Genomic DNA, 12,831 nt, shown 5'->3' with positions numbered 1-12,831 from the left:
ACACAGATTTGATATCCACTAAAAATCTTTCCTGCCATACTTCAAAGGTGTCCTTTCTGAGCAATCTGAACATTCTTCTGGAACGCATAATTTTTTCAAGGGCTTGAGATCCATGCTAGGGCTGACTTGGAAATTCAACTTAAGCTCCAGGGAGGGTATTAGAAAAGTTGATTCAAATGCATGCAGCAGTTTTTTCCTCCTTCACACAGGAAAAGCAAGCTGGAGAACACTCCAGGTCCTGCTTGCTCTGATGTAAATGGAGCAGGAAAATCCACAGGAAAACCTTAAAGATGGAATGAGGGTATTAGGCCACCTCTGCATATAGAGCTGATTGCTGGAGATCTAGCCTTTAGAATTTGAAAGCCACAGCTAAAGAGAAGTCTCGTCCTTCTCCACATCATAAGATTTTCTTAAGGAAATCAAGAAAAAGCTTACTTATCTTTCTTTGTCCAGACCTCCAGTTGTTAAACTAATTTCTGAGAAGCCTATAAACCTCCAGAAGCTTTCCTGGAGGAGAATTCATGACTCCTTAGCAGATATGGTCATTCACAAGCTGTCTTGATTCACAGGCACAAGGAAGTAACCATGCAGATTTCCAAAGAAGTCATCTCGTAAGAGGTCATCTCATTGCATTGGTACACAATCTGCACTTCACCGTGAAATGATCAAATCTGATATATTTTATCTGATATGTTATACAGGCATCTGACTCTTAGTGGCCGATCTACCATGATTGAGTAGGGGGACAAGACGACATCCAGAGGTTCCTTAAAACCTCAACCATTCTGGGATTCTATGATTTCGTACCAGTTTTTCATGTAGCTAATACTCTAAAATTTTTGTATGTTATTGCAGGTACCTTTACAGCTAACAGTTTAATGAAGCTGGACAAGAATCTTTGGAAGTAGGGAGGAAAAAAAAAATAATAAAAATAATTACAGTAAAAGTTAGACTCTGTGTACCGTGTTTACTATTTTGTATTTTATAATGGGAAGATATTAACAAAGAATGAGGTTCTATCTGGAGGAGCAGTGCTTAACTTTTTCAAGGGCAAAGCACCAGTCCAAAGACTACATATCACAAAGCCTCCTGATCCAGGCTTCAACTTTTAGGACTTCCTAAATTGTGCCAAGTTTCTCTATGGACCTTGCCTTGGATTGTGACACAAAACTACTGAAGCAACTCTGAGAAAAGGTATTAGCTAGACCTCAAAACTACTGTTCAGGACTCTGCTAAAATTAGTCTTGTACCAAACATTTTTCACCATTTTTTATTCTAAAAGTGGGCAGTTTTCACTGAGTCTTACAACATTGTCAAGTCACCTGCCTCATGTGCAATTTGGCCGTTTAATACCAGCTTGACCAAAAGTAAGTTTGGGGCATTCCTCAGGGCTCTTATGTGAATAAATTTCTAATGTGTCTGTTACTCCCTGATCGCTAGGAAAAGAACGTATAACTTTTTTGTTATCAAATCATAGGAAAAAAATCACTGTTGTCTGGCAATCTAGATACAAATGAGCACAGTCTTGTGAAGTTACTTACATTGTTTTCTTGATTCCTGTTATTCTGAAGAAGTGTGATGACACAATTGTGGATGAAGAAGGCAAGCGTTAGAACCCCTGTGAGCTGAGGGAACAGAATTCTAAACTCTAAAGGAAGAAAAAAAAAGTGGTTTTAAGTTACTTCTTTGAAGCAAGCAATGCTAAAATGCAGATGACATACAGTGCTGTGGAGGGTACTGGCAAACTCATGCACTTCCACCTTGAATTAGAACAATCTATCTCATCTTTGACCATAGCCAATGCAGATATTTAATCAGGAAGTACAAAATGCATGAAGACAGTAGTTACTGTAGAATACACTTTCCAGCAAGGCTTCTCTGATAGACTCCAACCATCAGTGATTGCTAGATTAATTTGACACATCCAAGCTTTTCTGGTCCTCAACAGTTTAACTGGAAATCATTTGTAATATTGGAATTGAAAACAGTAAGGCTGTATACCTATGGGTTCCTGAAGAGGGAGATGGAGGGAAGGAATCATTTGCCCTGTGAGCACTTTTAGTTATTAAGAAGTCACTTATGCTATCAGAGGAAAAATTACATCTGTAGATATTTAAGAGGCTCTGCTTGCAAGCCAGGGCAGAAAGAAAGGTAGAGCAATTTCTTATCATGCTTCACATCATGTATGAAAAAATTTCTTTTTTGTCTTAATGGGAATAGCATTGTTCTGTTTCTTTTAATTGTCAAAAGATGTTCATATCTTAACTTTTTCGAAGGCAAAGCACTGGTCCAAAGACTATATATCACAAAGCCACCTAGTCTAGGCTTCAACCTTCAGATTTTCTACATAGTGCCAAGTTTCTCCATGGACCTTGACTTGAAAAAGCACTGGAAGTGCTGCAAATGGTCTAGGAACTCACCAGTGTGTAACATCATTAAAGCACCGTCTTAGTTTGTATTACCTAAGAATGTAATTAGAGACCCCTAAGATAGCTCAGCTTCTGGGAAGCATCCAGCAGTATAGCACAACACTAATCAGAGGTTCAGAAATCCTTACAGAACAAACCACAGAGAGCTCCATGCAAACATATTTAAAACAGACTTCTGTAAAGTGCTATAAAGTTAGAAAAGTAAACACATGTAGCGGGGGGGGGGGGGTCCCGGGAGCAGGGAAATCCAGCCAGAGTCACGACACGGACACCGATACAATTTGAGCATCGTGCTCCAATTTTATTGTTCAGTTACACCAAGTTATACTTTTTTCCAAAGTTCACACCCCTTTCCCATGAGAAAGCCTCTAAGCAGCGGGGGAGCTGACCAGTGTATACCTTTTCCCAAGGCTGTTCAAGGCTGCCAGCCAGCAGGTGCCTTGCAAGCCTGTTTTCAGCCTGAGGCCCCTTCAGGGGTACTTCTGCAACAGCCCTGGGATGCCCAAGCCCTCCTGGGGTATCCTATATTCCACAAGGAATCCCTCTACAAACACACCCCAGGCAACTAATGGAGGGCTTATCCAAGCTGAAAGAATATGCTTTCCCTAGGGCTGGATTCACTGTACCTTCAATACCTAATTAGCATGATGCACTGCTGATAGACTTGAGAGTGCAAGCGACTTTTGGTCTTGTTTTCCATCCACTACTTCAATCTCAATAATTAAAAGCAAACGGACAGTTTCAGAATCTCTTGTAGCTGTATTTGTACACGTAGCATTAGCTACATGCTTTGTCTATCTCCTAGCAGTACTAGGAGATTTTGCCAAAATAATTGAACTACTGGGTGCTCTACTTCTCAGTGACCTGTGGCACGTGTGTCACTATAACTCATTTTTCTCATTTGTTTCTGAGAACAGAAGAAGCGATACTATTCAAATGTACAGGACACAGCTCCCTGGAGATAACTGGTCATTCAATTTTGCCTATTGTAAAGGATTGGGAAAAACAGCTAAGACCTAACCCTGGTTCTCTTATTCCAGGTTCCTTAAAACAAGAAACTTACCTCTTTAGGCTGTCTGTTCATGCAATAACAAATGCCACTTGCTTATGACTATGGCATCTCACAGTGTAATTTATAACAGTAATTTGGAAAGAACAAATAGCCATCAAACAACTTTCAAGAAAATAAAATCATACTGGAAAGCTAATGTGTGTTTAAAAGAGAAGACCTAAGATTATGGCCTAAAACTTGAGATAGATGGGGAAGTACAGGAAAACTGTACTTGCTAATTATGGTGAATGAGCTATTTCATTTAAGTAAGACACTGTGTAGGGAACTTGAAGTACCTTTAACAGTCAGTCTCTCTACAGTTTGTCATTTTTAATTGCTAGTGAAACAGGCATAATCTGAAATTGGTGCTACCAGAACTTAAAATAACACAGGTAAAACAGGACTATGGTAAGCTCTCTGTCACAAGAGGTATGTTGGAGATTCCTCTGACAGGCACTCCTCCTCTTCCCCTCTATTGGTATCATCTCTTAACTAAGGAACATCGCTGGGAAAGGGATTCCTTGCCACTTTGTCCAGAGGGATCTTTCCTCTATATGCATCATCAGACAGCATTTCCTCACTCAGAGGTGTCTCAGAGGTGTTAAAAGATGAATGAGAAAAAAATATCTTAAACTCATCAAATGTGCTTCATTACTGCATTTTAACTATCTTACCTGGTACAAAAAATTCATTCTCTGTAAACCAGTTGAATTCTAAGTGTATTCCCAGATGAGCAGCCTTTACTGTAACCATAAAAACTAAGTAGACAACTGAAACTGTACCTGGAAAAAAATGAGAGCCAAACAAATACCATGATGCAGTACAAAGTATTTATGCAGGGTTTCATTTCTGCTCCACCCAGCTAGTTAGTAGTAGTCAAACAGCTATGGTTGGTATTCATTCTTAACAGCAGACTAGGTCTAAACATTTTCTTTACTTCTCTTAGAGGTCAGAGAGAAAAAATAATGCATATGCACACAACATAAACTTCCAGCAAATTTAGTATTTTCCAGGTGCTGGTGACAGCAGAGGAAGTACTGTGTAATCCCTGTTGCTGGGAAGGTAGAAAGATCTTTAGGCACTAACAGACCAGTTCCAGCTTTCACTGCCAGGATTTCAATCTAAGCTGAGACAATGTTGATCACAGTACTCCAGCTATTACAATATTCATCTAGTCATTGGCTTTTTTGAACCAAAGAGCTCCATGAAATGTGAAATTACTGCACTTGTGAACTTAACACTGGAAACTAGAAGCTGATGATGACATTTCAATGCTACTGATCAAAACACTGTGTTAATTGTAACTTTGGATAATATTTATTATAATACTGGATTTGCATTCCATCTCATTGGTTCAGAGGCATCCAGCAGTACTCTGCACAGCTAAAGGACAACAAATGAGATCACAGATGGGTATAATGCCTTGCTGTGTATACCTGTGGAATGGAGTGTATATGGACTTGGGTCGGACCATTTGAAAAGAGACAAAGATAGAATAGTAACTACCTAAAAATTGAAGGAAACTGAGCAACAATAATTAAGGCTACTGCAATGCACCTCATGGCCAATAATGCTGCTAGTGATCAGACAACAGGCTGTAGTTAAGAAAAGACAAAAATCCAGCATTTTTACCATTTAGAATACACATTCAAAAAAGACATCATTTCATTCTAGCAATATCTGCAAAGTTAAAAAATAAACTGAAGAAATTATCATTCGATTATGCAGAGCATGGTCAAGAAATTAGGAAAATAAAAGGTTTTGTACATGAAGATCAGCTAAAATATTCTATAGTTTCCTAATGACTTCTGTTTCCATGGATATCAAGAAAAGTAAAACTCTACTGAGATAAATTTCAGCATCTCAAAATTGCCTTTCATTTTTTCCTGTTCTACAAACTTTACAAAAATTAAGGCAATTTTGAACAGCTTCTGAATTATAATAATCTACTGAAGTGATGAGCAATTAATAATCAGGTTCTTTTATTTCTAATGTTATATCTAAATACATAAAACCCACACCTCTTGCACAGAAGCAGTATCAAGTACCCAAATTCCTATGTGGTACTTATATCTAATGGTTTCAGCAAGAGCAGATCCAAGCTCTGATAAAGTGTTACTATGGAACAGAGGAATAAACTAGACCTTCAAATCCCTGTCCTCTACCTCCTTTACAATGCATCTTCAACTTTTCAACCTCTGATCCCCGTCTGCTTTTCTCTTTCTCTTCACTGTGGGCTTCAGTGCTATCGCTCAGACCTCTCATGCTCCCTGAATCCTGACCAGCTCCACCCATCACGCATGTGCTTTACTCACTTTACCAGCCTCAGCCACCCTGGCCTTCTATCTCAAGACATGGAAGCTAGAAGTCACAATTGTTGCCTCTGCAGCACAGAAGAGTCCACAGTACTGGAAGCTGGGACAAAGAACGGCAGCAGGTCATACTGACTGACTGATACTACGATTAATTAATCACCTGATTGGCAGCAGCTGATTTCAGGTCAAAAGCATCTAGTCTTTGGGAGTAACTGCTGGTTTGAAATGTTTACCAGAGGAGGCGGAGTACACCTGACTATAACAAGATAGTATGTATCAAATGCTGCACAGCAGTAGGTATGGAATCATTTGGGAAAGTATGTTGTAACGGAATTTGTTTCACAGGATCATCAAGCAAGCAAAAGGAAGAAAAATGAACTGCCTATTAACTGTAAGATTCAAGCAAAGCAGCACAGAAAGCCTGTGGGGTTGATAAACCAACCAACAACCCACTTCGAGGCACAATAGGGACTGCCAGCAAATACTGGAAGAGTGGCTGGAAAGCTGCCCAGTGGAAAAGAACCTGGGGGTGCTGGTGACAGCAGTTGAACATGGGCTGACAATATGCTGACAGGTGGCCAAGAAGGCCAGTGGCATCCTGGCCTGGATCAGCAATAGTGTGGCCAGCAGGACCAGGGCAGGGATTGTCCTGCAGTACTTGGCACTGCTGAGGCTGCCCCTGTGACGTGAATATTGCCAGTTTTGGGCCCCTCAAGACAAGAAGGACATCGAGATGCTGCGAAGTGTCTAGGGGAAGGAAATGAAGCTAGTGAAGGGTCAGGAGCACAAGTTCTATGAGGAGCAGCTGAGGGAGCTGGGGGTGTTTGGCCTGGTGAAAAGGAGGCTCAGGGGTGACCTTATCACTCTCTACAACTGCCTGAAAGGAGGCTGTAGCCAGGTGGGGGTTGGTCACTTCTCCCAGGCAATCAGTGACAGGATGAGAGGACACGGCCTCAAGCTGTACCAGAGAAGGTTCAGATTTGGAAAATGTTCTTCTCAGAAAGGGTTGTCAAGCACTGGAACAGGCTATCCAGGGTAATGGTCAAGTCACCACCCCTGGACATATTTAAAAAATGTATAGATAGAGCACTTATGGACATGGTTAAGTGGTGGACTTGACAGTGTTGGGTTAACAGTTGGACTCAATGATCTTACAGGACTTTTCCAACCTAAAAGATTATACGATTCTACTCACTGGAGTAGATTTCACTGTCTTCTGAACACTTCAGTCACAATGAACGAATGCTTTAATAGTATTTGTTACCTACCTAGGACATTAAACTTCGCAAAGAAGGATGGAGACTTCAGATTTAGCAGGGGTAGAAAAACTGCAATCAGGTAAAATGGTACTGTTTGTGATTTGTCCCACCATTCCTCAAAGAGCTCAAAACCTGTTCTGTTGCCAGACGAGAACATCACACTCCTGTTCTGTGGCAGGTGACCACTAGCAGCACTTGGACAAATGACTGGAAGAAAGGAAAAGAAAAATATCTTCAGATGAAAAGGGTTTTACTTGCACAGAATATTCACAGCCAAGATCTCACAATTGCTGGTTGTGTTTTACCTACTGAGGATTTCTCAAGTGCAATGTTCAGCATTCAGTTCCTAACTTCTCTTTGTTTTTTTAATCAGGAATTCATTGCTACAATTCCACTACTAGGCACCTTGCACTCTAATCTGACAGTGCTACAGTTCTTCCAGCTGAGCAGAACAAAGATGATAATTTATCTGAAGTCCAAGTTGTGACACAGGATCATCCTTCAAGGTCACATACCTATAACAAGGTCTGTTCAGTGCCTACGTGCACCTGCTGGAATCAAGTCATAGCAATGCTTCTCTGCATCTGGCTGCATATTTAGCATCCTAATCTGTCCCGGCACACTTCACTAAGATCATATCAACAAAGATCCATGTGCACCTCTGTACAGAAGAGCCTGAATTACTGTAAACTGCTCTACAAACAAAGGATTGCAAAAAAGCTACTGGCAGGTCAAAACCTCATGCACTGAACAAAAACACTCTTGTCATCTTTGTGCCATGACAGGGGCAAGTACATCACTGCCAGACAACACAACAAATTTAAGATGTGCTCCAGTAACATTCCTAAGAGGGAACATCTTACATGGAGGTTGAACAATGGCAGCACCTGAACAAGTGACTGGAACAAAATCAACCAAAAAGACCCTGTGCAGAACACATGCCTATGAAGCTCTGTGTTGAAATATAAAACTGTCTTATTGTGCTCATAATGTCTTATTTTAAATCTTGGCCTCCTGCAATACTCAGCAGCCATTATCCTACACTGTCTGCATTCCCATTCTGTCACAAAACCGAAGGTGTAAGAATCATTCTGACAAATTTCTTGCTTAAAAGAGGATTGTTTTACAACGCTTGAAAAATGCTTTTGTTCTTACTGATCTCATTGGTAGCCCTGAATGTCCTGTCAAGAGTCACTTGAACATCTGGCAGTCCTTAATTTTGCGTAACAGTTGCTTTAAATCTTCTAGTTGGTGGAGGATAGTGTGGAATATTGTCTACTTTGCCTCCAAGTTATACCCCCTGCTGCATAAGAATGGGAGAGAACAGCAGAAGCCGGAGAGAGCACAAATTGGTGCCTTGCTGGTAAGGACTGCAAGAGAAGCAGGATTCATCACTAGCTCAAATGCAAATCAACTGGTTTTCAGAACTATTTCTCAACTCCTTGCCTGACTCCAACATCTGCTCTCCAGAAACACAGCTGCAGCTAGTGTTACATACAGCTGCCCAGCTGGTAGTGATATGTTTCCCCATTCCTCATGCACTCAGGATAGAGAAAGCTTTCTGCTTCCTCAGAAAGCAGTACAGATTCAGTCACTACTACAGAAGCACAAAGATTTAGGGGTTGACAGTGCCTGCCTTGCTCCTGTCTTCATTCTACATTAAGAATGTAGAATGCCTACTTAAGAACCCTGAGCAGATCTATGTTCATACTTGACTGAAGTTTCTTCCCTTAGTTGTGTAAATGTCAGATGCTCCAAAAAGCACAAGCGGAGGCTCAAGTAGCCTGACAGTTATTTCTTTTTTGCACTCAGCATCATTAAAGCTGTTCTTACGTAAGTTTTTAAAAAAATTATCTTGCTGCAGAACCGGTGAGTAGCAAAGCTGCCCCAGTCGAGATTTTAAACAATGAACAGAACTAAGGTGCCTCAAATTTAGGGTGTGAAAGTTAAAATTCCTTAAGGCAATTCCTCATTGTGCAACTACTGTTAAAAAGTTAACATTCAGGCTTTTACGGAGGACGTATCTGGGCATACAGAAACTTGTAACTGACTTTTTAATACTTATTCCCACCTCCACTTTCTTTACTTATTTTTCCCTTCCCCAATTATTAAGATCTCCAAGTGTGTGGTTATTTGTGGAAGCACAAATCCCAGATAGGAAATTACAGGTTTTTAAGAAACACATAGTTACAACTTACAACATATACTTTATAACTGGTATGTGGTTAGGCATTGAAACATGATGACTTGCCTTCAAACCCCCACCCCAAAACTGGAAACACAATACTACAAGGGCTTCTTACCTTTGTTACTTCCATTGGTGCCAGGAACCATATCCGTTACATTAATGTCATGAACAAAGTCTGAAAAGAAGAAAATCTCACTATCAATGTCCCAAACCTGCTACTAGGCTTTCACCTCTTGACTTGACTAAAATTAATTAAGAAAATACTTTGGAAAACTACATCAGAGGCACAATACAGCAGCTTGCACTCCCCACAGACCCAAGTGAAAATTCTCAAACTATTGTACAAGTGTTTTATAGTAGCCCCACACTTTACTACTTTCTTCTCAGTAGCCCTGTCCATTTATAAATTTCCCAAGACTCCCCACTCCTAGGATTCCTGTTCCACAAGCACACCTCCCGTTCTCCCAGCTACTCGGTTGGTAGTGTTGAACAGTAGGCCAGTGACAGATGCATCTTAAATCCAGAAAAAGAGGGCATGCAACCATACCCCTAGTCCAGATGGTATTATATAGAAAAAGCTTCCCTTACTCATTTCTCTAATATTTTCTTTTTCAAAAGAGGCTCTGTGGGATGCTTTTTCCATGTATCCACAGACAATTCTGGAAAAAGGTTTAAGCCTTACTGTCTACATGCATTTCTAGTACTGTCTTATTTCCAGTACACTCCTGTGCTACTTTACTGCTATACAACACCAGTTACTTCCAAGTTTCTGCAACCTCACCTTTAAGAGGGTATTGGATAGCAATTTCATGATATTTATGTATATATACACAAAGAAAATGCTCCATCAGCTTGGAAACTGAAGTAGCATGTCACTGGTTAAATTTTGCTTCTGTTGCATGTGGGTGTGTTATGCACACAGAGAATCGACTGGGGCAGTTGGCCTCAGATTTTTTAAATGCAATTAAAAGCAGCTTGTTTCTCATAAAGAAAGCAAAAAGTCTTGTGGGAAGAAAACTGTTTCTTCTTTCTTTATTTTGATTTATGACACCCTGAATCACAAATAAGTTTCTCATACTTACTTCTACTAGTTCAGGGTATACACCAATCAGAAGATTTAACTAAAATCACTGATCACCTCCTCACTTAATCACTATTTTGTGTTCACCTCCTCACTTAATCACTAATTGAAAAAAAGTACCTAGTGAGAATCCATCAAAATTAATAGGTCTTACAGAATTAAAGCACTTTCCAAGTAGTTAAAGATGTAACTTTTGTTTCTTCTGTATTTAAAAAGCAGTTTAGGACTAGAAACTGCATTTGTGGATTTCTTTTTTTTCATAAAACAAAAACTGAACAAGACCATGCGACAGCATGTTAAAGAAAAGACATGATATTGTACTCAGTTAACAATTCTTGCATTCTTGGTGTACTACAGATTTCTAGACCATCCTCCCTCAGGAAATCAATTTTTTCCCACATAAATTGTATGTGCACATGTTTTAAAAAGTCATTGGAATGTATTAGAATTAAATACAGTAGCCTTAGAATACTTAGAAACACATGGCAGGAAGATGCCATTGTGTCAAACCTACATCCTATTACATATTTTATTACCTAGTAATTAAGTATGAAAGTTAAAAGAAGCCAGTGATTGTTATCTCAGACCAAACAACTTAAATAAGAACTCCAAACAAATAGAGGTAAGTGATAAAATAACACGCCAGACCCATGAAAAAGCAGGACTTTTCTCCTAGAAAAGAAGCTCTTTTCACCATTTTGAATTTTGCTTATAAGAATTGGCATTATTTCATTTAGAATAATTTAAGATTTAAGTGTTAATCTTCTTAAAAAAACCCCAAAGTCTAAAATGAAATGGCTGTAACAACATATAAATTAGGTCAGCTATAAAATACATCAGTCATTAACCAACATAGCAAAGTATGTCCTTCAGGGATGGCGGGAATTCTAATTAAACACTGTTTAAGAGGTTTAAGTGACTGTGCTGTTACTTGCCTCAGAGATTTGTTAACTACCTTCAAAACAGAACCTCTTAAATCTTAGTCAACCTATTCAATACTATGAGTCAGATTTTCAAAGCTCTCCATTCCATCATCCATTCCCAGAACTCTACACTGATTACATGCACAAAGGCTTGTGTGCCTGGGCATGTACCAGGGTATAAAAACCCAATGTGTTTTCTTTTGTAGCAGTGCCACACTAAGAATCATTTTTACTGTGATATAGTTCACTGTTCCCTCATGGACACTTGCAAAAATTTCCTATATGGCAATACTTTCAGCGTGTTTGTTAAAATCTATAATGAAACTATAGTTTTTCATTATCCTGAATAATTTCAACAGTCTAGCCTGTTATAGGGCTGTTGAAATAGATACGCCCATGTAAACAAAGGGGGACTGAGAAGAGAGGAAACAAGCAACCAGGTTTAGGTTGTTTAAACTATACCAAGAAAACCACACTTTGAGAAATTGAAAAAGTGGCTTTGAAAACACACAGGACTTTGCCCATAACACCACACATAGTTACTTATTCTCAACTGATTTTTCATGCAATGTAGCAGGAAAATCAAGATTACATAAATGGACCATCCTGTTTAAGTATAAAGCAGTCTTATCTTTCTAAAGGTTTGCTGTTAAAACTTAACCAAAAATGTATACTTACTGTATATAAATTTCCCTGTGTTGAACAAAAAGTTGGACATAAGTACCCAATAAACAACCATGGCTCCAACAAGTGATACCATAGAAAATATGAGGCTTGACCATTGACCAAAGGATCCAAAGTAATACTTGCAAACATCTGGGAATTCCCAGTTTGAGGTATCTGTTAAAGCTGAAAAAGATACAAAACCCAAAAAATATATCTAAACAAAATGTTACACTAGAATTAGTAGAACTATTCATGACAAAATGTGGAGGGTTTTTTTAGAATATTCTGACACACATTCCCAGCACTTTCAAGGACTAAGAGAATTGCCAGTAACTTTAAAATATAGCACTCATAAAGTGTTTGACTGAAAAAGCCTAAAGTAGAGACTTTTATGGGGCCATACTACTACTTTTGAATACTTTCAGAAGCACTGAAATAAGACATGGCAAAAATGCCACCATGCATTTGCAGCTAAAGCCCTTTGCAGGAGTTATAAGAAGGCCAGACCATGAACTATTCCTCAACAGTGCCCTGAAATGAGTCCAGTCACAAACTGAAAGTCTTAATGGCCTTTATTTGAGCAAGTTAGAGGTTAATTTATGCACAAAAGCACCAACCAAACAAGAGCCGCAAGATGAACTTTTGAACAATACAAGTACATTCTAATTAGATCCACTGTCAGTGACTGCTTCAGCTGCTGACTGTACTTAAAGTGCTTTCAACACAGGATATACACAAATATTAGGGCAATACAGAGCCCACCCTGTTCCACTGTGCAAGCTGATCAGATATATAGAGCTCTGGACAGTGCTTATGGAGAAAAGATACCTCTAACTCTCCAGGTCCCCAAAAACTTAGTAAGTGAACATCTGAAACCATGCTTGCTGACTGTTTGTGTTTGGCTATAATACTTAGGTCC

The 12,831-nt window shown here is 39.3% G+C and overlaps 1 protein-coding gene across 4 annotated transcripts in view; it reads right to left on the bottom strand.

The window, feature by feature from the left end:
- Window positions 1-12,831, bottom strand: part of SLC38A9 (solute carrier family 38 member 9) — a 47,500-nt gene that overhangs the window by 17,911 nt on the left and 16,758 nt on the right. For all 4 annotated transcript variants that reach the window (XM_042028337.1, XM_042028339.1, XM_042028338.1 and 1 more), the window contains 5 exons: window positions 11,925-12,095; window positions 9,358-9,417; window positions 7,064-7,261; window positions 4,155-4,262; window positions 1,542-1,648 (listed from right to left, as the gene is read on the bottom strand). In XM_042028337.1, the coding sequence (XP_041884271.1) occupies window positions 1,542-1,648; window positions 4,155-4,262; window positions 7,064-7,261; window positions 9,358-9,417; window positions 11,925-12,095 (644 nt within the window). The remainder of the gene's footprint in view (window positions 1-1,541; window positions 1,649-4,154; window positions 4,263-7,063; window positions 7,262-9,357; window positions 9,418-11,924; window positions 12,096-12,831) is intronic.

This window comes from Corvus kubaryi, unplaced genomic scaffold, assembly GCF_017639235.1.
Source record: "Corvus kubaryi isolate FWS band 111438036 unplaced genomic scaffold, C.kubaryi_AGA036_p1.0 37308, whole genome shotgun sequence".
Lineage (NCBI taxonomy): Eukaryota > Metazoa > Chordata > Aves > Passeriformes > Corvidae > Corvus > Corvus kubaryi.
The sequence above is the reverse complement of the archived record's forward strand: the minus strand, read 5'-3'. Positions and strand labels throughout refer to the sequence as shown.